General features: G+C 41.1%; 1 protein-coding gene across 14 annotated transcripts in view; it reads right to left on the bottom strand.

Moving 5' to 3' along the window:
- Positions 1-2,689: 2,689 nt before the first annotated feature.
- The window catches only part of fbrsl1 (fibrosin-like 1), a 955,204-nt gene continuing 935,532 nt past the window's right edge, over positions 2,690-22,361 (bottom strand). For 6 of the 14 annotated variants that reach the window (XM_059654894.1, XM_059654898.1, XM_059654902.1 and 3 more), the window contains 4 exons: positions 19,847-19,927; positions 12,241-12,324; positions 7,763-7,988; positions 3,142-6,105 (listed from right to left, as the gene is read on the bottom strand). In XM_059654894.1, the coding sequence (XP_059510877.1) occupies positions 4,875-6,105; positions 7,763-7,988; positions 12,241-12,324; positions 19,847-19,927 (1,622 nt within the window). In that variant the 3' untranslated portion in view covers positions 3,142-4,874. Of the gene's footprint in view, positions 6,106-7,762; positions 7,989-12,240; positions 12,325-19,846; positions 19,928-22,361 lie in introns of all 14 variants that reach the window. The other 8 variants (XM_059654905.1, XM_059654907.1, XM_059654896.1 and 5 more) reach the window with 3 other exon arrangements.

Raw genomic sequence — 22,361 nt, 5'->3', positions numbered from 1 at the left:
CAAAGTATAAATCAGGAAATAATGAAACTGCGTTAAGAACATACTAAATTGTCATGGATGATTTTAATCTGCATATTTACTACAGAAATCAGATATGCAAGGGTGATGTGGAAGACAAATACCTTATGTTCACCAGAGATTGTTCCTCAGAGTAGTGTACTGCAGAACCACCTATGAGTAAGTTATTTTAGATATAGTTAAGGATCCTTTAGGGGGTAGTAATTACAACATGGTAGAATTTCAGTTTGGGGGAGTAACTTGCGTCTCAGACTAGTATCCTCTCTTTAATTAAGGGCATGTATGAGGAAAGAATTGTCTGAAGCAGATTGTGAAAGTAGAGTTAGAGGAAAGACAGTAGATGTGCACAGCAGACATTTAAGCAGATACTTCATAATGCCGAGCAAAAGATAACAGGTAACCAAAGTACTAATGGGAAAAGAAGATTTTGTAATAGTTTCCTTCACAGGCAACAAACAATGCAGAAGAGTGGGAGGGATCTGTTTGCAATACAGAGTGACACTAACAGAATGGGTTCAATTCCCACACCAACTGAGGTAACCATGACTCTTTCTCAGTCTTTCTCTTCAGTTGAGATGGGGTCACCCTCAGGTTAATCCACCAGCACACATCTCTATCTAATGAGAGATCAGTGCTATGGTCTGGGAAGACTATGGCAACTGAACCTTTACTATTTGAAAAACTAATAGCGAACAAATCACCAGGGCCTGATGGCCTGCATTCAGGTTTTGTAAAGGAAGTGGTGCAGTGATAGGGCAGTCATTGGTTAAAATATTCCATAACTGATTGGATTTTGACAGTGTTCCAGCAGATTGGAGAATTGCTAATGTGTTCAAGGAGAAGGAGAAACAGAAATCAAGAAACAATAGGCCAGTTGACCTAACATCTGTTGTTGGGAAAAATGCTATTGTCCACTATAAAGGAAGTAAATGCAAGCCATCTAAAAAAAATCCTAACAGAACCAGTGTCAACATGGTTTTAGGAAAGGGAAGTCATTTTTGACAAATTTGATGCTACAAGGAGAGTTGCTAAAAGGGATCTAGTACATGTAGTATATTTGGATTTTCAAAAGGAGCCACAAACATCTATTGCATAAGACAGGATCTTCAGATTGGAGCCAATGTGCATTGAGGATTGGTTAGGACACAAAAGACTGAATTGGGATAACAGGTCCTTTTAGGTTTGAAAGACTTAACTAGTGCTCCAGGAATCAGTTGTAGAGCCTCAATTACTTACTACCTATGTTAATAACTTGGATGAGGGTCATCTATCCAATTCATCATTGGATGAATGTATTCATATTTGCTCATGATATAAAAATAGATTGGAGGGAATGTTATCATGAAGACATAAGGAATCTACAAAGGGGATATGGGTAAGTTGAGTAAGTGGACTAAATTTAGAGTCTAATATTTGGAAAGTGTAAATACTTTATACAGAGACTCTCTTAAAAAAGTGCACTCCAGAGGGATCAGAATGTTCTTGTGCAAGAAACATACAAAGATAGTATGCAATTTCAGAAAGCAATTAAGCAGGCAAATTGAATTTTGGGCTTAATCGCTAGGGGATTGGAATTTGAATAAAAAAGGGCTATCTTTTTACATCTGCGCAGGGCATTGGTGATGCACATCTAGAGTACTGTGTACAGCCTTGGTCCCCATTATTTAAAAAGGATGTGCTGACATTGGAGGGTGTTCAAAAGAGATTCACAAGGCTGAATTCTGGGATGAAGGGGTTAAATTATCAAGAATGGCTAAAAGTGTTTGGAAGAATGACACGATCTTTTTGAAGCATATGAGTCTGAATCAGGACCCCCTTGTGGCCTAGTGGTAGTGTCCCAACCCCTGGACCTGGGTTCAAGTCTCACCTGCTCCACAGCTGTTGAGAAGCTGCTTCCACCAGTGGGGAAATCTCAACTTAGGGAACATAGTTACAGAATGAGCAGACACATTTAAAACTGAAACGGAATTGCTTTTCCCAGAGGGTAGTGAATGTCTGGAATTCTTTACGCCAGAGAGTTTTTAAATACTTGTAGTTATCAAGATTTAAAGAGGAGGTAGATAGATTTTTGAAATATCCAGCAGCTGACAACTATGCTGAACTGGGGTGAAAGAGAAGTTGAGGCCTGGGACCGATCAATCATGATATTGTTGAATGGCAGGACAGGTGTGAAGGGCCAAATAGCCTGCTCCTGCTCCTATTTCTTATGTTGTTAAGATCAAATCTGTGGTCTGCATGGCTGAATAGCTCACTGTCTTGACAAGTGTGCTTTTGGGACTCTATATGTATGATGTATTTAAAAATTCACTCTATCGTATAAATAGTATAACCAGAAAAACCCTTTTGTCAAAATTAAAAACACACCAAAATCACAAGCAATTATTTTACAATCAACTCCACTCCATGAATGCAGACTTGAACAAACTTTCAAAGGAGGAAATGAACTCAAGCTTGCAGGATGATGGGAAAATAAGGTCTAAGTATAAATATATCAATAATGTGAAAGAATGTCAGAGTGCTGAATACAATTAAACAAAGGATGGGTGACATTGCTTCTTCATAAAAATCTGCAATTAAAAGCTACCAGAATGGTCATCGTGTACCCATTGGTATTTAGAATCCCTACAGTGTGGAAACATGCCCTTCGGCCCAACAAGTCCATACTGACCCTTGGAGCATTCCACCCAGACCCATCCCCCTATAACCCATACACCCCTAGGCATCACGGGCAATTTAGCTTGGCCAATTCACCTAACCTGCACATCTTTGGACTGTGGGAGGAAACTGGAGTACCCAGAGGGTACCCACGCAAACACAGGGAGCATGTGCAAACTCTACACAGACAGTTGCCTGAGGCTGGAACTGAACCCGGGTCCCTGGCGCTGTGAGGCAGCAGTACTAACCACTGAGCCACCGTGCCGCCGCCAATTATCACAGCCCTTTAGTGAAGGGAACTAGCCATCCAACCATGCTACCTGGTCTTTGTCTATACATTTCTCCAGACCCACAGTATTGTGGCTCTTAACTGCCCACTAGGCAATTAGGAGTGGGTAAAGCTGGCATAGCCAGTGACAGTCACATCCCATGAATGAATAAAAAATTCATTTACCTCATGAGCTTGCCATGGATTAGTTGAATGATAGGATCTATAAAGTTGCGTTGACAGAACTGCAGTGAGATACATCCTACAGTAAGTAAAACAGGGAGATATTTTCAAAGTAAACATGGATTTTTTTTTGCATTGGAAATGAGCAGAGAAACACAGGGCCAGTGTTGATTATGAAGGTTTTTCTACTTGGTCCAATAATGTAACTACTGACCATATAGTTCTCAGCTGAAAAATACAAAAAAGCATTGTCACAGGCAGATAGCATCTCTGTGGGGATTGTCAAAACAATTTTGCATCAACAACTCAAGTGGTGGTGTTAAACAGTTCAATTGGTATGACCTCTGACACAACAAACAAACAACCATTTTGTCTCAAAATCAATGCTGTATTTGTCTCATTGATCTACAGGAATCAAGTCTGTTTAAAATACAGAAACCAAAGTACAGAGCAGAAAGAAAGAAATGGTAGCTGATGTATGAAGTAACTACAGAGTAAAAGCCCAGATATATAAACACAGATGCTGCTTTTTTTGTCCAGCAAGTAAAACATGGCAAAATTTACATATGACCAAGAGATGAAGGATCAGGCAGAGTAATTCTGCCAGAACCACACTGCAAGAAAGACCTGTTTAAGGACTTCATTGCTAACAGTATTTTATTAGAAATGTTACCATGAGATTTTTGATCCTAAAATACTACTTTGTCTTGTATACAGATTCCATAAAAACACTGCACAATTACACAAGGTCCACACTGAATGTCCTTGTTAGCCACTAAGAATTTCTCCCAATACATTATTGTCTGTGTTGTGGATCGAGAAATAAAACCTCTCTCTGAACCGGGTGCCTCATTGGTCTAACCGTTTTTGTCTCTCCCTCTCGTCTTCTGTGTTTGTTTAATGGATTTACATGTTGTCCCCACTGTTGCACACAGTAGTGTTTCCCCCACCCCATGGTATGTTGCCATTAGTTTGGGTGCACAGCCTTTATGAAAGACCTGCCTGTGGTTCTTGCATAGTTGAATTGAATATGCTTCTCTGAAACTGAGCTTCAAGCACACTTCCACATGTCACTATTGGAATAACTGTGCTACAAATATCGAGTGAGCTGTTCTGGTTTCAAAAACCCTTTATAAAGACTACCTAAGTAAAGAATTTAATTAGCATGTTCTGAGTATCAACAGAGTATTTACATTTGTACATGAACCACAAGGACCTCTTCTGCATATCTTGTAAGTGTTAATAAGGCAAAACAAATTCAGATTTGTACATTTCTCAAAGTACACAGACATTTTTGGGAAGCAAATAAAGTCATTTTTGGCCTCAATATGAAACATCACAGTGGATTCATTGTAAATTGGTATCTTGATAAATGATACCAATAGCAAACCCTGGGTATTATTAAAATAGTCTGAGGCCTGTAACTGCTGAAAACAGAACACAAAACTGAGAAGCAAACAAATTGAAGTGAAACAATAAAATTACAAATCCATACAAATTAGATTTCAAATATTGGAAAAATGTACAAACATGATTTCAGAATTCTTCTCTGCACAAAGAAATCTAGAGATTTATAATTGATAATATATTAATTCCAATTATAAGCAATCTTCTGATATCAAAGTTCAAACTTTTTATCCCTCTCAACTGTGCTTCAATTTTATAAATTTACAGCGTTCTCTTCTTGTTGCAGTGCATTATTTGAATCAAAGGATCTCATATATAGGACAGCTGTCAACAGGTCCAAGAACTACCTTGCCTCAACTTCTTTGGGATTACGAGAAGGGGAGTAGTCCCGGGACTCTGAGTTAGTGAGTGGAGTAGTCCTCCGGGGAGACACAGACCGTGCACTGCCTGCTGGTACAAGAGGTGGTGGAGCACTCAATGCTGCAGTTGGTGGGGTCCTGTTCAAAATACCATTATGATTGGCAGTGGATGGACTTAGCCTCGGGTAGTGCATTCCACTTATGTGAGGCATAAAGGATGGCACATGTGCCAAGTGACCGTCCATTGCTGATGTATGCAGGGCATGTAACCTAGCACGGTCAAATTCTTCCCTTAGATGCAAACGTTCTCTTTCATCTGTGTGTCGTAAGCGCTCCTGTTCACGTCTGACCTCCAGAACGTGCTCATGGTTGTAGTCGTGAGGCTCTCTGTCTCTATACGACCGATCATGCTCATAGAAACCAGCCGGCGTTGGGAACCTGTGCATGGAATCTGTGCGTAGAGGGAATTCCATCCTGCGGTGCAAGTCAAAGCTCCGGTATGCATCTCGTAAAGGATCCCGGACAGGATCCCATGAAAATCCAGGGTGGGGTAGTCGTTCTCTTCCCGCCAGCGGGTTCATACCTATGAAAGGTGTTACCATTCGTGCACGGTCAAGCACATTCATGTTGTTCATCTGGTGGATACTGTTCATTGTAATAGGCATGGGGCCCATAGAATGACTCAGTGGAAGTCCATGTATGGATGTGTGGTGAGGTGGCTCATTATTCCTTGGATGCTGAGATGAGTCCGAACCTATCACCATCACCTCATTATCCTCCTTACGCTCTTCTTTTATCTTTACATCATTCTTTATTTTCTGAAGGTCACAGGAGGGCTCCAATTTCCTTTCGCTGTCTTTACTCACTGAATTGCTGAGTTTCATGCTTTCACTCAGCACAGCTCTGTTGTATGGAGAACTGGGCCTCACAATTGGTTTTATGTTTTCTTCAGGTAACCGTCTCTCATGGCTCTGCCCGTCTTTTATTGGTGACCGGTTCTCCTTGATTTTATGCTCAGTGCTAGGTAACTCCCTCAGTGGGTCTGTGTGCTCTCTCTCCAGCTCCTTTGACCGATCTCGCTCAGTGCTGCTATGGTGCCTGCTTGGTTCATTCATGCTTCGGCTGTTGCTGTGGATGAGGTTGTTGATTTGATGGTTGACTGGGGCAGATGCTGGTGATGATCGGTTGGAATGCCTGTTTTTCTCCACTCCATCCCTAGAAAAACATGCAAATATTTTAAACTGCACGGTACTGCAAACATATGTCTGGTGATCTGTTTATTCAAATCTAGTAAACCTGAACAGTTTGAAAAGTTTTTAGGCAAGTCATTTTTCACATGAAATTCTGGAAATATGCCACAGGTCAATGGGACCTTTTAAAGTGAAATATTCCATGTGGTCAATCCACAGTATGTTATCTCCTTTTGCAATGCTGATGACAGCTGCATATATCAGAATGAGGCTTTTTTCCCTGACAAATACGCACAGGCTAGAATCATAGAATTATAACTGAATGTTTGCTCAATTCAGTCAACAAAGCATAATGGTATTCATTTTAAGTCAGAAATAACGAACTATTTAGATATTGTGGTAATGAGGAACATTTTTTAAGCAATGACTTGTAATGTTTTTGCAAGGATTGTGGAAGCAGATTCAGCAATAACTTTGCAAATGTCAACGAGGAAAAGAAACATTTGCAGGGCTACAGGGCTAACTGATAGCTCTTTATAAGAACCAGCACAAGCATGACAGGCAGAACAACCTCATTATGTACTGTAACATTCTATAATTCTAATACAATGAACAGACAAGTTAAGACTCCCAAGGACCTCTATTTTCCAAGGTGGGATTCTAGAACTAATTTTACAACTGATTCTTTGATTTATATTACCCATCTCCCTGGTAAAATAAACACAAGCGAAGGGATTATTTTTGTATGGATGACATCATCTTCCACATTACAAATAAGTGTGCGCGTTGATGTTCCACAATTTGGGATTAGCATTGGTTTGTTGCAAAATACAGGCTCACTGACAGGATGCCTATTATCATTGGCATCCAAACTAAAATTGCACATTACAAACTGCTGGAAATTTCAGACCATGGCTGCTTCACTCTGCAATCTAATTGGGGTTGTGGGTGGTGGGATGGAGGTAGGAGAGCTGTATGGCAATCCATGTCTTTACGTGGAGTCCCATTGTAATCAGAATTGAGGGAAGTCCCAGTGCAGGGAGTCCCTGTGCACAGATCCCTTCCCAAAAGCACACTGAACACTGCTCAAAAATTGGAACAATTTGTTCTTCTTGGTTAAATTCCTTGCAACAAGTTCTTATTCACGTTTATGTTGTGATAAGTTGGGCAAATGCTTGTCATGAACCTGATGTGCACAGAACCATTTTGAAAGCAACTGAGAAGGTGCTCAGATCAAAAGGAATCAATGCTATAAAACATGGAGTGAAGCGGACAGAATGTGTTCACACAGCGAATGCTACCGATACAGTGGCTCAATCTTTAGCACTGCTGCCTCACGGCACCAGGGACCCAGGCTCGATTCCGTTCTCAGGTGACAGTCTGTGTGGAATTTGCACATTCTCCCTGTGTCTGCGTGGGTTTCTGCTGGGTGCTCCGGTTTCCTCCCACAGTGCAAAAATGTGCAAGTTGGGTGCATTGCCCATTGTGTTCAGGGATGTGTAGTCAGGTGCGTTTGCCATGGGAAAGGCAGGGTTACAGGAAATCGGTAGGGGAATGGATCTTGGTGAGATGCTTTCTGGAGGGTTGGTGTGGACTTGTTTAGCCGAATGGCCTGTTTCCACACTGTAGGGATTCTCATGAAAACTCCCACTAAACAGGAGATGATATAGTTAGGCAGGTACCTTTCTTTCTCTCTGTCACTTTTAAGTGAGGAGTCTCTTTTCTCCAAATCTCGGTCTCTGTCATGGTTAGTTACGGAGGAGCTTCGTTCAGACTCCCCTGGTTTTGGCCACTGTGGTGGGGTTGGAAATGAAGGTGGAGTTCGATGGAGACGGTTCCATGGCTCATGAGCATTGTTGAGGCTCTGTATTCCTGGAGGTTCTTTGTGACCAAACATGCTGTTGGAAGCTAGGCAAGTAGAATATGTGGAAAACAAACATATTAAGTGGAATACCTTTTTATAAAATCACATGATGTACAAGTCTTTACAATGTACTGTTTTGCCAAGCATAAAAAAAATCACTTGAAGCTGGGCTTGAACATTCAAAGTCAAATTTTCACAGTCAGATTGCTTCTTTGAAGTAGACTCATTAACAGTAAAGACATTTAGTCTTGTTAGTGCATACTCCATGTCACCACAATTGCCACCAAACAGCAAAGCTGGTGGATGCTTGCACTTATAAAAACCTGAATGTCTATGTTACAACTAGATGGGTTGACTTCCTGAATGAGTCAATTGTGAAAATTCAGTCTGACGTTGGCAGTATTGAATGACAACGATTGTTCGCACTGCTGGGGCAGCTCTTGCATGATCTGCTCTACAGCAGAAGTTGCCAGATTTAGAAAAAGTGGGATAAGCAATGCAACATTAGCACATCATCAACTGCATTCTTTTGAATTTTTTTTTAAACAAGTGACTTGGCGAAGAATTCAGCAAGACACATTTAAACATCAATGGCTTATTAAAATATTTAACTTCTGCATGAAGAAAACACTTGGCAAACTGCTAACCTAATCAAAACACGTAATTGTACTCCTGCCATTTCGAAAATTCATTCATAAGGACATCACTGGCTAGGTCAGTATTTACTGCCGATCCATTATGCCCAGCGGGCAGTTCAGGGTTAACAACATTGCTCTGGGTCACATGTAGGCCAGACCAGGGAAGGATGACAGTTTCTTTCCCTAAAGAACATTAGTGAACCAGATGGGTTTATCCAACAATTGACAACCGATTCATGGTCATCATTAGGCTCTTAACTGGAGATTTTTTTTATTGAATTCAATCCATCTGCTGTGGAAGGATTCGAACCCAGAAATTCGAACCCCAAAAACAGAAACCGCTGGGAAACTCAGATTTGGCAGCATCTGTAGAGAGAAAGCAGAATTAACATTTCAGGTCCAGTAACACTTTTTCAGAGCTGACTGTCGCTAGAAAAGGGTTGGTATATATGCTACAGATAGGATAGGGGAATGGGGGAGGACTAAAGGATAGATGGAGATGGAGCCCTGAGACAGAGAAAAACAGGTGGGCAGACAAAGGAATGGGTAAGGGAGAAGAAAATGAATAGCTGCTAAAGGGATCCAATAGTGGCTGACAACAGGTGTTTGTGGTTGCAGTGCATGTGACAACAAGGTCTGGTGTGTGAGGTTTGAGATAAGATCATGGGAGGAGGTGCTCAACCACACAAATTATTGAACATAGAACAGTACAGCACAGTACAGGCCCTTTGGCCCACATTCTTGTGCCAAACTTCTACCCTAAACCTAAGGTTTATCTAACCGCTACCCTGACCTTATATTATCATCCACATGCCTATCTAATACCTAAATGCCCCGAATGAGGCTGACTCCACTACCCTCTCCGGCAATGCATTCCACGCCCCTACCACTCTCCGAGTAAAGAACCTACCTCTGACATCTCCCCTGTATCTACCTCCACTCACTTTAAACTGTGCCCTCTCGTAATAGCTACTTCCACCCTAGGAAAATGTCTGTCTACTCTATCTATATCTCTGATCATTTTGTACACCTCTATCAAGTCACCTCTCATCCTTCGTCGTTCTAAAGAGAAAAGCCCTAGCGCTCTCAACCTTTCCTCCATTCCAGGCAACATCTTGGTAAATCTCCTCTGCACCTGTTCCAACGCTTCCAATCCTTCCTGTAATGAGGTAATCAGAACTGGACACAATACTCGAGATGTGGCCGAACCAGGGTTTTGTATAGCTGCAGCATAACTTCACGGCTCTTGATCTAACAACTCTATCCGCCTGGCTGGCAGATTTCAAGGAACTATGGATGTGAACCCCAAGGTCCCTCTGCTCCTCCACACCGCCAAGAACCTTTCCGTTAACCCTATATTCTGCTTTCAAGTTTGTCCTTCCAAAATGAATCACCTCAGACTTTTCAGGGTTAAACTTCATCTGTCACTTCTCAGCCCTGCTCTGCATCCTATCAATGTCTGTTTGTAGCCTAGAACAGCCCTTCGCACTATCCACAACTCGACCCACATTCATATCATCCGCAAACTTACTAATCCCCCCTTCCACTCCTCCATCCAAATCATTTACAAAAATCACAAATAGAAGAGGACCCAGAACAGATCCTTGTGGTACACCACTCGTAACTGCACCATGTTGAATTTGTTCTGTCCACTACCAACCTTTGTCTAAGGGTCAGCCAGTTCTGAATCCAATCTGTCACATTTCCCCTTGCCCCATGCCACCATATTTTCTGCATCAGCCCACCATGGGGAACCTTATCAAACGCCTTACTTAAATCCACGTATGCCACATCCACTGCTCTACATTCATCCACATGTTTGGTCGTCTCTTCAAAGAATTCAATTAGGTTTGTGAGGCATGATTTACCTCTCAATATGAAGAATCAAAGTGTGCCTATCCAAGTGATAATAAATCCTGTCTCTCAGAGCCTTTTCCGATAATTTTCCCACCACTGAAGTAAGACTAACTGGCCTGTAATTTCCGGGGTTATCCCTACTCCTTTTTTGAACAAGGGAATGATGTTTGCTACTCTTCAATCTTCTGGCACTATACCTGTGGACAGTGAGGACAAAAAGATCATCGCCATAGGCCTTACGATCTCTTTTCTTGCTTTCCATAGAATCCTTGGATAAATCCGATCAGGCCTGGGAGATTTACCTATCTTCAGGTTTCTCAAAATTACTAGTACATCTTCCTTACTAACATCCACCTCCTGTAGCCTACCAGCCTGTTTCACACTGTCCTCCTTTTACAACTAGGTCCCTCTCAGTTGTGAATGCCAAAGAAAAGTATAAATTAAGAACCTCTCCTATCTCTTTACGCTCTGTGCAAAAATTCCCTTTACAGTCCTTGATCGGCCCTACCCTTAGTCTAGTCATCTCGAGTCCAGAAAGCTGCAGCGTTCCTGAGCGGAAAATGAGGTGCTGTCCTTCTAGCTTGCGCTGAACTTTGCTGGAGCATTGCAGCTAGCCTAAGATTGACATGTTGGCCAGAGAATTGGATGGTGTGAAGTGGCAGGCAACCGGAAGGTCAGGGTCATTTTGCTGGACAGAACATTGGTGCTATGCAAAGCCTTCGCCCATTCTGCGCTTTGTCTCCCAATGTACAGAATAACCACATTGTGAGCAGTGAATACAGTGGATTCAACTGAATAAAATGCAGGTAAATCACTGCTTCACCTGGTATCTTGGATAGAGAGGGCGGAGGAAGTAATTGGGTAGGTGTAACACTTTCTGCAACTGCAATGGAAGGTGATGTTGAGGTGTGGCAAGGTATATGGAGTAGAGGAGGAGTGGACAAGGGTGTTCTGGATAGAACCACCCCTACGGGAAGGCCAACAAGAGAGTGGAGGGAAATGTGTGTCTAGTGGTGGCATCCTACTGGAGGTGGCAGAAATGGCAGCTAATGATCCTTTGGATGTGGATGCTAGTGGGACGGTAGGTGACGGCAAGGAGCTCCCATTGCTGTTGTAGGAGGGGAGTGGGGGTGAGGTCTGAAGTATGGGAGATGGATTGGCCATGGCTGAGGGTCCTTGTCAACCATGGTGGTAAGGAATCCTGGCTGAGGAAGGTGGTGGACATTTCAGAGGCATTCTTGTCGAAGTTGGCATCATTGGAACAGATTTGATGGAGATGGCAGAACTGGGAGAATGGAATGGAGTCTTTGCAGCAAGCAGGGTGTTGAGGATGTACAGTCCTAGTCGGTGGATTTGTAGTGGTTATCGGTGACCAGCCTATCTCCAGAAACGAAAACAGAGATATCGAAAGAGGGGGAGGAGTCAGAGATGAACCAGACGAAGATGAGAATCAGGTGGAAATTGGAAGCAAGATAGATAACTTCTCCAATTCCAAATGAGACAGGGAAGCAGCACCAGTGATATTGTCGATGTACTGGAGAAAGGGAAAGGTGTAGGACTGGAACAAGTAATGTTCCACATACTCCACAAAGATTCAGGCATAAATGAGGCCCATGCAGGTACCCATGGCCACCCCTTTGACCTGAAGGAAGTGTAAAAAATTAAAGGAGAAATTACCTAAATCTCTAGATTAGCAGTCCAGTGATAATAGCTGACTAAATAAATACATTATCTGAAAGAACTGTTATGACAACACAAAGAATAATGGTACAAAATATTTACAATACAAACATGCACTAACCAAGTGCTGGATTGCCTAATCCTCCAAAGGCACTCGTGCTGAGGTTTCCAAGGCCACTGTAGGTGTTTGTTCGACTGAATGGATCTGAAAAGATGTCATGGATTTAAAAGACAGTCAGCCACTGCTAAAAAAGCCTAAGAGGTCTGAAGACATGCATTTAATTTTGCAGACTAAGTGAGATTTACTGTGAACTCGTATTGACCATTCCTTCAAAAGGCTTGACGTAAAAACAGTTCATTTTAGTACCAGGACAGCATCTTGTTTCGTCCTACTGCTCAGAGCTAGTCAACTGCCTAACCAAAACTGTCTGAATGCAGGCAATCGTTTCCAAGCTAGGAAAAGAGGTTTACAGGTTACTTAAAGTAAAATCAAATGATTTGATAACAGGTGTTTTTGTTCATTCATTCAAATGTAATTTCATTTCAAATGAAAATATCCAGTTTTTTTGTTAAATTGATTTTCATATCCCAAAACTAGATTTTCCATTCAGTGACAATGCAAGAGTAGAACACCATGCCCTTCAGATTTCACACTCAATGTATTTCTGAGGTTTCTTATTCATATCAGATTGAAAGAATGCTCCAGTGCCTAACTTCCATTTTAATCTCTGATTTTTAAGAGAACTTTAATCTAAATTGCCACACAGATTACCTATTAGATAAAATGTTTTACTATGACAAACTTTTATTTTAACCCATTTACAAAGAACTCATGAAATCTATATAGAAAATTAATTGATGGAATTATAATCAACATTCATATTTAACACTACACCATCTATATTTCTCTCACATATGTTGGTTTAGGTAAAAGTGCTTTTACCAAATCCCTGTCATAGTGGAAAGCTACTGTGTTGTGTGATCCTGTGTACATAAGTTTCAGACAACACTCCCTGTTACAAAGGTTAAGTGCTAAAAATGAATGGCATGGAATTATTTTTCCACAGGCTATTTTCTCAGCTTGCTGTTATTTCTCTATTAGAAGAATCACATAATTGTTATAGTGCAGTGCATTTGGCCCACCATGTCTGCACCAGCTGTCTGAATAAACATGACTTTGTACCATCTTCTTGGCCATTCCCCATAATCTTAGAGTATTTCTATTTTAAAAATCAAGTACAGACGTTATGGACGTTTATAAAGTCTTGAGGGGCACAGATAAAAGTGATTGCCTTGCTTTAACCTTGCTCCACCACAATCCCAAGCAATGCATTATAAACCTGAACTACTCACTGGGTGGAAATGTTTTTTCTCACATCACTTTTACTTCTATTTCTATTAATCACTAGTCACCATTTCTTATCACTCAACCAATTTTGTATCCACATTGCTACTGCCTGTTTTTTCCATGAGTTATTACATTTCTCACAAATCTGGTGTGCACTGATCAACAGTATTACACTCATCAACTCTTTCTACCACCTCTTCAACGAACTCCTGGAAGTGAGTTAAGCATGATTTTCTCTTAAGAAATGCACGGTGACTCTCCCCAAATAAGCCACATTTGTCAACAAGACTATTAATTCTATTCCAAATTACTGTTTCTACAGAAGGTTTTCCATTACTTAAGTTAAACTAGCTGGTCTGTAATTGCTGGGCTTTTCCTTTTATAAACAAGGGCAATTCTCCAGTCCTCTGCTACCACCCCACTGTCCAGGGAAGACTGAAAGATTATGGCTGGTGCCTGTATAACTTCCGTTCTTGCTTCCTTCAATATTGTTGGATGTATTCCATTCATTCCAAGTGCCTTGTTAATTCCAAATACTAACAGCTTATCTGGTTTCACTTCCTCATAAATTTTGAACCCTTTTCGTGACAGAGTTTCCTCCTCTGTCATATGGCTTGGGTGACATCTGGTTCCTTGGTTAAGACAAATGCTAAATGTTCATTTATTATCTCAAATGCGCTCCCTTCCTCCATGTGTAAATGTCCATTTCAGTCCCAAATGAGGCCTAATTCTCCTCATTCCACCTGGGACCTCTAATGGAATACTGTGTACAGTTCTGGTTACCCTGACAGGAAGAAGCTGGAAAGATTTACCGGGATGTTGCCCGAAATTGGGGAGTGGTTTGAGTTATAAGGAAAGACTGCATGTTTTTTTTGACCGTACTGTGTGTGGGATGACGTTATGGAGGTTTATAAAATCTTAGAGGGCATAGATAAGGTGATTGGCTGGTGTCTTTTCCCTAGTGTGGGGAATTTCAAGACAAGGGGGCATATTTTTAAGGTGAGAAGAGAAAGATTTTAAAATGACATGAGGTGAAACTTCTACATCGGGAGTAGTTCGTGTGTGAAATGAACTTTCAAAGGAAGTGGTGAACGTGGGTACAGTTACAACATCTAAAAGATATTTGGATAAGTACATGAATAAGAATTGCTTGGAAGGGGTATGGGCCAAGCGTAAGCAGGTGATACTAGTTTAGCTTGGGATTATGGTCAGCACAGGTTGGTTGGACCAAAGGATCTGCTTCTGTGCTGTATGACTTTTACTGTGCCAATAGAAGACTTTGGATTTCCCTTTATATTAAGTGCCAGTCTTTTTGACCCCCATGTTCTTTCTTTGCTTCTCTTATTTGCTTTTTCACTTCTCTTAAGGTTTCTGCATTCAGCTTGGTTCTCATTTGTATCTGCTTTTTGACAATTGTCAGTACATGCCTTATTTTGTCTTAATTGAACGTTTTGGATTTATTTGACCTATCTTTTTCTTTTGGGGAAATATATCTTGACTGTATCCGAACCATCTCTCTTTTAAAAGTAGCCCAGTGTTCACTTAAAGGCTTTCCTGCCAACCTTCTACTCCAGTCTGTCTGGTTCATTTCTGTCTTGCCCGTTCCCATTTCTATTATCATCCTAAACATTATGATACAATAATCACTTTACTCTAAATGTTGAAGAATTTGTTCCACCTTGGTCCAGAGAACTGTGTTGGACTGTACATATACACTTACAGAAAATTTTCCCGAACACAACCTAAGAACGCTTTCTCCCATGTCCTTAATGCAACCACTATCTGAGCCTCTATGTGGGTATTTAAATTCCTTCATTATATCTGCTCTATCATGCTTGTACAACTCTAATTTCCTTTCAGATTTTCTTCTTTATTTTCCCCACCTGCCTGTAGACTACAACAGGCAATGTGCTTGCACCTTCTTGTTCCTTATCAAATTGTAGCCAAATCGATTCGTCCTCAAATCCTCGCAGACATCCTCTTTTCTTTAAGCACTGCAATCCTCTCATAACCAATTCTGCCAACCCCTCTTGTTTTTCCTATCTTTCCTGAATACTCTGTATTCAGAAATTTTGAGCACAGCCCTGCCCTTTGTTCAGTCAGCAATGTTAGGATGTCACAATCATCCGTAATAACTTGAATAAAGATTAACAATATATTTGTTGTTTTGTACAACTGTTCACATTGCTACTTTATTTATACGTAACGACACATGCAATAAGTTAGAATAATTAAATTATTTGGAAAAAAGCAGCTGAAAGATATACATTGCTTTACAAATCTTCAGACATTACTCAGATGAAGTAATAGAGGGGCTGCAATTGTAAGTTAGCTGAAGAGCTATGGCTAGCTTAGTTACCAATTTAAGTTCATTAAAGGTTATCTGGACTCATACCCGGAATAGGCAGGGTCTTAGGAGGGAAGATTGGACAGGCCAGGCATGTATCCGTTGGTGTTTGGAAGAGTAAGATGCAACTGGATTCAAACATCAGAGATCCTGAGGGGTCTTTACATAGTGGATGTGGAAACGATACTTCCTCACATGGTAGAACTGAGAATTGAAAGTCATTATTTAATAGTAAGGGATCACTGATTTGAGACAGAGAGAGAGAGAAAGAGAAAGAGAGAGATAAGAAGAAACCCTGTTTAACAAAGGGTTGAATGCCTTTGGAACGCTTCCTGAAAAGACATTGGATACTCTAAGAGACAACAAGGTGTAGAGCTGGATAAACACAGCAGGCCAAGCAGCATCAGAGGAGCAGGACAGTTGACATTTCAGGTCTAGACCCTTCTTCAGAAATGGAGAAGGGTAAGAGGATACTGAAATAAATAGGGAGAGAGGGGGAGGCAGATAGAAGATGGATAAAGGAGAAGATAAGTGAAGAGGAGACAGACAGGTCAAGGTGGCAGGGCTGGAGCCAGTAAAGGTGAGTGTAGGTGGGGAGTTAGGGAGGGCATTGTTCCTTCCTGGGAGGACGGACAGGTCAAGGAGGCGGGATGAGGCCAAGAGGTAGGAGATGGGGTGGGGCTTGAGATAGGAGGAGTGGACTAACCTGTCCTCCCACCTATCCACTCATCGCACCTCAAGCCCCAGCCCCATCTCCTACCTATTAGCCTCATCCCGCCTCCTTGACCTGTTTGGTCCAGGGAGGACGGACAATCCCCTCCCTAACTCCCCACCTACACTGACCTTTACTGGCTCCACCCCCAAATCCTTGACCGGTCTGTCTCCTCTTCACTTGTCTTCTCCTTTATCCATCTTCTATCCATCTCCCCCTCTCTCCCTATTTATTTCAGTATTCTGTTCCCTTCCCCCATTTCAGAATAAGGGTCTAGACCTGAAACATCAGCTTTCCTGCTCTTCTGATGCTGCTTGGCCTGTTGTGTTCATCCACCCATACGCCTTGTTGTCGCAGATTCTCCAGCATCGGCAGTTCCTACTATCTTGGAAGCAGAGTACAAATACTTTTAAGATAGAGGTAGATAGATTCACGATAACAAGGGAGTGAAAGGTTAGTGGAGTGGCAGAAATATGGAGTAAACAGATCAGTCATAATCTTGCTGACTGGTGGAGCAGGCTTAAGGGGCTGAATTACCTACGTTTATTCCTAGTTCTTATTAAAATCTGTGATGTGGAGGTGCCGGTCTTGGCCTCGGCCGCACAAGGTCAGAAGTCACATGGCACCAGGTTATAGTCCAACAGGTTTATTTGAAATCACAAGCTTTCATAGCGCTGCCTCTTTGTCAGGTGAAGTGAAGAAAAGCACACAGCCACATAATTTATAGGCAGAGAGATCAAAAGGTCATACAAATGGTGAGAGTGGAGTGTTGACTGGCTGAATAACAAGTCACTGCAGGTGACCAAAAATGTGAGATGGTGCGAGCAAAATGTCACAGCTGAACAGCAAGTGAAGGGATGACCTAGGATGACCAGGGATGACCTGTGCCTGTGTGAGTCTCTTTCCCTGACAAAGAAGCAACACTCTGAAACCTTGTGATTTCAAATAAATCTATTGGACTATAAGCTGCTGTCATGGGACAATAATTTTCTCCAGCATGTCATTAACTAGTTGTCTTCTCAATTCCTTGAATCTTGGACATGTTGCAATATTTGTGTTTGGCTAACCTTTAAATTTCACATGAACTTGGCTTGTTTGCAAGACAAGTATGTGAAAAGGGCAGATCCACCCTCAGGCTTCAGACTCACCTTTCGAGCAGAAAATAAAAGGAAAACAAACCAATAGCTAGTTCAGGAAAATCTCTAGGAAATTTCTTTATGTGCATGGCTCAGTACATTAAAATAACCCATTAACTCAGGAATCAGCTTAAGTATAGCATAACTAATAACGCAGCAGCACTTTCTGGATAGCTGTTTGGGAATTAAAATAAGAAAGTATGAATTAATGTGAGACTATTAGTTTTTATAAAGTTATTAAGGTAAATGGCAAAATGCAAGGCAATGGTAAATGGCATTCTCTCATTTCTCCATGTATTTGTAACAAACAAATATTTTTAGAATGGCTGCAAAGGAGCAATTTGCAGCATCGTTGTATGGAGATATAGAAATTCGTAATTTTCAATGCATGCTATTTCCTTTATTGGGGCAAGATTGTAACAATGCGCTGACTGGTTCTCACTACCTTCTGACAGATGACAGACATTCAAACCTTCTTGTTCTGATACCGTCCCAGCACCCAAACACTCTGCAGCATCAGGAAAGTACTGGCCAGATAATGAAGAAGTATTGCCCATTCGAAAATATTTTTTGCCTGAAAGATATAACCTTTCCTAGTGCTTTCAAAATGAGGTCTATTCAGACTTTCTAGAAGAGTCTATGGAATAATATGAGAAGGCTAACTAAGCAAGGCCAACCTTTCAGGCAGGGACAAGGACAATCATTCAAAGCACTGTGGACAATGGTAAGCAACTGATTGGCAGTTGAAACAAGAATTGGTATGAGCTGGAAGGGAACAGCAGTGTGTCTGTCACATATGTAGCACAGAGTTGATTTACCATCTCACAAAGACAGAAAAGAATGCGCAGCAATGCTATGTCTTAAGGATTGGAGATCTATAATTACCAAGGACGGTAGTGAGTTCAACATCAGTGAAGAAAAGGGCAATTAAAATAAAACATTTAAGTACTACTTACTTAAATTTAAAAGGGCACTGTTTTCACTAAAGTTGGGAAGACAAAATGCAGAAGCCCACTTAAAGTGGAGGAAGATTTATAAGTATCATTGTCAAACATCATGCCAAATTAAGACAAACTACAGAAAGAAATGGGCATATCCATCTCATTAATCTCAGGAAAAAAATTATATTCTCAAAGGCACTCTTAGAGAACTTTTTGTGCACGACACTTTCATACTGTGACCATTAAAATGTTGGATGAGAGGCTGGGAGAATCTGAGACTGCTAATCTACTTGAAAAGGGATCCCTTGACAAAAGAGTTTGAGAACTATAGCCCCATCTTGCTGAAGGTTTCGAACTAGCACACACTGACAGTGAAGTTACATTCAGGGATCAAGAAGGACTCATTTCGCTCAGACATGGAAAAAAGCTCATGTTGCAGAACTGGTCATTCCCATGGTCGAACTGCTGCAGCATAGCCCCAACACTGGCATCTGTTCAACAACACGGAAAATTACACAGTTATGTCAGTTTGCTAAAAGGAGCGCAAATCCAATCTAGCCAATTACCATCCCGTAATCCTACTACTGATCATCAGCAAAGTAAGCAAAAGCATCTGTGACAGTGCCATTAAGCACCACTTACTCAGCAATAATTCACACAGATGCTAATTCTGGGTTCTGTCAAGGCTACTCAGCTCCAGACCCTTCAGTCCTCTGCAACTGTGGATAAAACTTATTCATTCAACTATATCAATAAGCACTCAAGTGTTGATAGACAGAGGGAGCCAAACTAGTTAAGATTCTACTTAGTTGTTGACTTCAGGCTGCAGTGTCTTACATGCAATGTTTTCCATGTAAGTGAAATAAGACTTTTTTTTCCAAAAATAAAACAGCAGAGTTGGTTTCAAGTCCAAGAAGTGGATCTGGAGGCTCCAAAAGAGTGAACTGGCACCTTGTAAATTGATGTTGAAATGCTAGTGGAGCCCTTGTTATTAAAAGCAGGAAATGGCAGTGACATCACACAATACTGCAAACAGCCTGACAAAGTATCCCATGTATTGAAATAGATACTATAGATATTATCCCTTCTGGAAAGGAAAACAGCTAAGGGAACTGTGAAGTGAAAGAAAGGCTCATCATAATCTCATTGAGCTGTGACTAAGTGCAATGTGAGTATTTACTCTGCAAATTATATATGTTCACATCCACTCATTCACCCCCTTTTCCCCACCCAAAGTTCTCACCTGCCAGGTGACCAGTGGGTAAATAGTTGCTGTGGTGATGAGGTGGAGGTCCAAAGGTGGTTGCAGCTGGATGTGCATTACCTACAAGGAAAGGACAAATAAAAAGTCACAGTTAAATGAAGGATAAAGGAGTCAAGAAAAGCTGAAAGCAACAATCCATCAATACTGTTAACAAGTCATCAGAGAATAGAGATACATAGGGCTTTTTCAGTGAACACGTACATATAGTTCAAATTATTACTATATCATCAACCCAAGAGGCAGCTTTCTGTTGAAATGGAAATTCATTGAAACATATCTTCTACTCTCCTTCCACATGACTGATGGAGACTGTCATTTTCCAATCTGCCAAGATCTCAGGACATATCTAACAGATCAGAACCCTAGTGACAGATTTTAAATTAGATCACTTATAAACTTTTGTAATGCACAGGATACCAGCAAGGCGATATTGAAGATCCACCAGAGAAACAAAAGGAAATGCTGCAAAGTGGCAGTACGTTATCGAACAAGGTGTTGGTTGGACAGCGAACCACCTGTCTTGTGGACAGTTAGTCAATGATAACACATACCTACTGGGGTACCAAAAATATCAGCACACCTGCAGTGCGTGGAAGGAGTAAAGTACTTTCTAATGTGTCAGCAGAAGGGAGATAAAAACCATAAGACATAGGAGGGGAAGTAAGGCCATTCTGCCCATCGAGTCCACTCCACCATTTAATCATGGCTGATTGGCATTTCAACTCCACTTAACCGCACTCTTTCCCATAGCCCTTAATTCCTTGCGAGATCAAGAAATTATCAATCTCTGCTGTGAAGACATTTAAACGTCCAGGCCTCCAATATGCTCTGTGGCAATGAATTCCACAGGCCCACCACTCTCTGGTCAAAGAAATGTCTCCTCATTTCCATTTTAAATTTACCCCCTCTAATTCTAAGGCTGTGCCCACGGGTCCTAGTCTCCCCGCCTAACAGAAACAATCTCCTAGTGTCCACCCCTTCTAAACCATACATTATCTTGTAAGTTTCTATTAGATCGCCCCTCAACCTTCTAAACTCTAATGAATACAATCCCAGGATCCTCAGCCGTTCATTGTAAGTTAGGCCTACCATTCCAGGGATCATCCGTGTGAATCTCCGCTGGACATGTCCTTCCTGAGGTGTGGACAGGACACAGTATTCTAAATAGAGCCTAACTAGAGCTTCATAGCGTCTCAGAAGCACATTGTTGCTTTTATATTCCAACCCACTTGAGATAAGTGACAACATTACGTTCGCTTTCTTAATCACAGAATCATCCTGCAAGTTAACCTTTAGAGAATCCTGGACTAGCACTCCCAGATCCCTTTGTACTTCAGCTTTATGAATTTTCTCACCGTTTAAAAAAATAGTCCGTGCCTGTATTCTATTTTTTTAACTCAGTGAACATTTCATCTGATGGCAATTTATTTAACGTTTTGAATAGTTATATTTTGATTTTCAGGAAACCCTCATGAAATATCCAGTGAACTGCATCTGTGTCATCATGGCTTTAATGTAGTAAGCACCTGAGAGGCTTGTAACTGGCAAACAATGATAAATACTTTAGCAGAGATGACTGAAAGAAGAGATAATTAGTAAGATGGAGGGGGTTGGAAGTTCAGGAGATTAGGGCTGAAATGGCATAAGGCTTAGCTATTAGTGGAAAGGGCCAAAGGGGGATTACAGATATAGGGCTTGGGCAAAAGTGCTCAGAAGACGATCTTGAATTAGTTGCATTTGATGGCAGACTGATAGGCGAATGGAACCTAGTGCAGTGAAATTCTGGATAAAGTGCCAATCTATGCAAGATAGCAGCCAACAAAATCCAATCTGTATTGTTGAAGAAAGAACAGCTCATTAGTTTAAAATAAATCAACTTTAATCTAGACATTCATAAATGCTTAAAGATTTAACTCAGACTAAGGTTTAAAATTAATATACATATTATACTGACATGAATAAGATCAGGAAAAGATGAAGTTAGATTGATTCTCATTTGCTAAGTGGTTGAACCAAAACTAAAGATGACAATTACAAGCATGTCTGGAGTAAACTGAAGTGTCAAGCGCAGGTGGATCTTGAAACCACGACCGTGGCAACGCTGTGGGATCTCAAGTACTAAATAAACTCCACACATTCAATCATCTAGTTCGGATGCAACATTTAGAAAACAGGCTTCCTAAAATTGTTGCTGATCTCAGCTTCTTGTTAGACAATAAAATCAGCAAATGCTTTCCTAAAAGGAGCGATGAAAAACGCAAAAAACTCATTCCCAGGTTGCAACTTGCCATCCTTCTGGAAGAAAGATAAATGCACTAATCCATTTTCGTGGGTGCTGGGTAGTTACGATTGGGTGAAAAAAACTCAAAATGCATTCAAAACTGCTCTATCAATCAACAAAGATCATGGCTGATATTTTACCACAATTCCACCATCCCACATTCTCCCCCTATCCATGAATTCTCTTTGTCACCCAAAAATCTATTAACTTCTG

This window comes from Stegostoma tigrinum, chromosome 26 (assembly GCF_030684315.1).
Source record: "Stegostoma tigrinum isolate sSteTig4 chromosome 26, sSteTig4.hap1, whole genome shotgun sequence".
Classification (NCBI taxonomy): Eukaryota; Metazoa; Chordata; class Chondrichthyes; order Orectolobiformes; family Stegostomatidae; genus Stegostoma; species Stegostoma tigrinum.
This window is presented reverse-complemented; position numbering and strand designations above follow the sequence as displayed.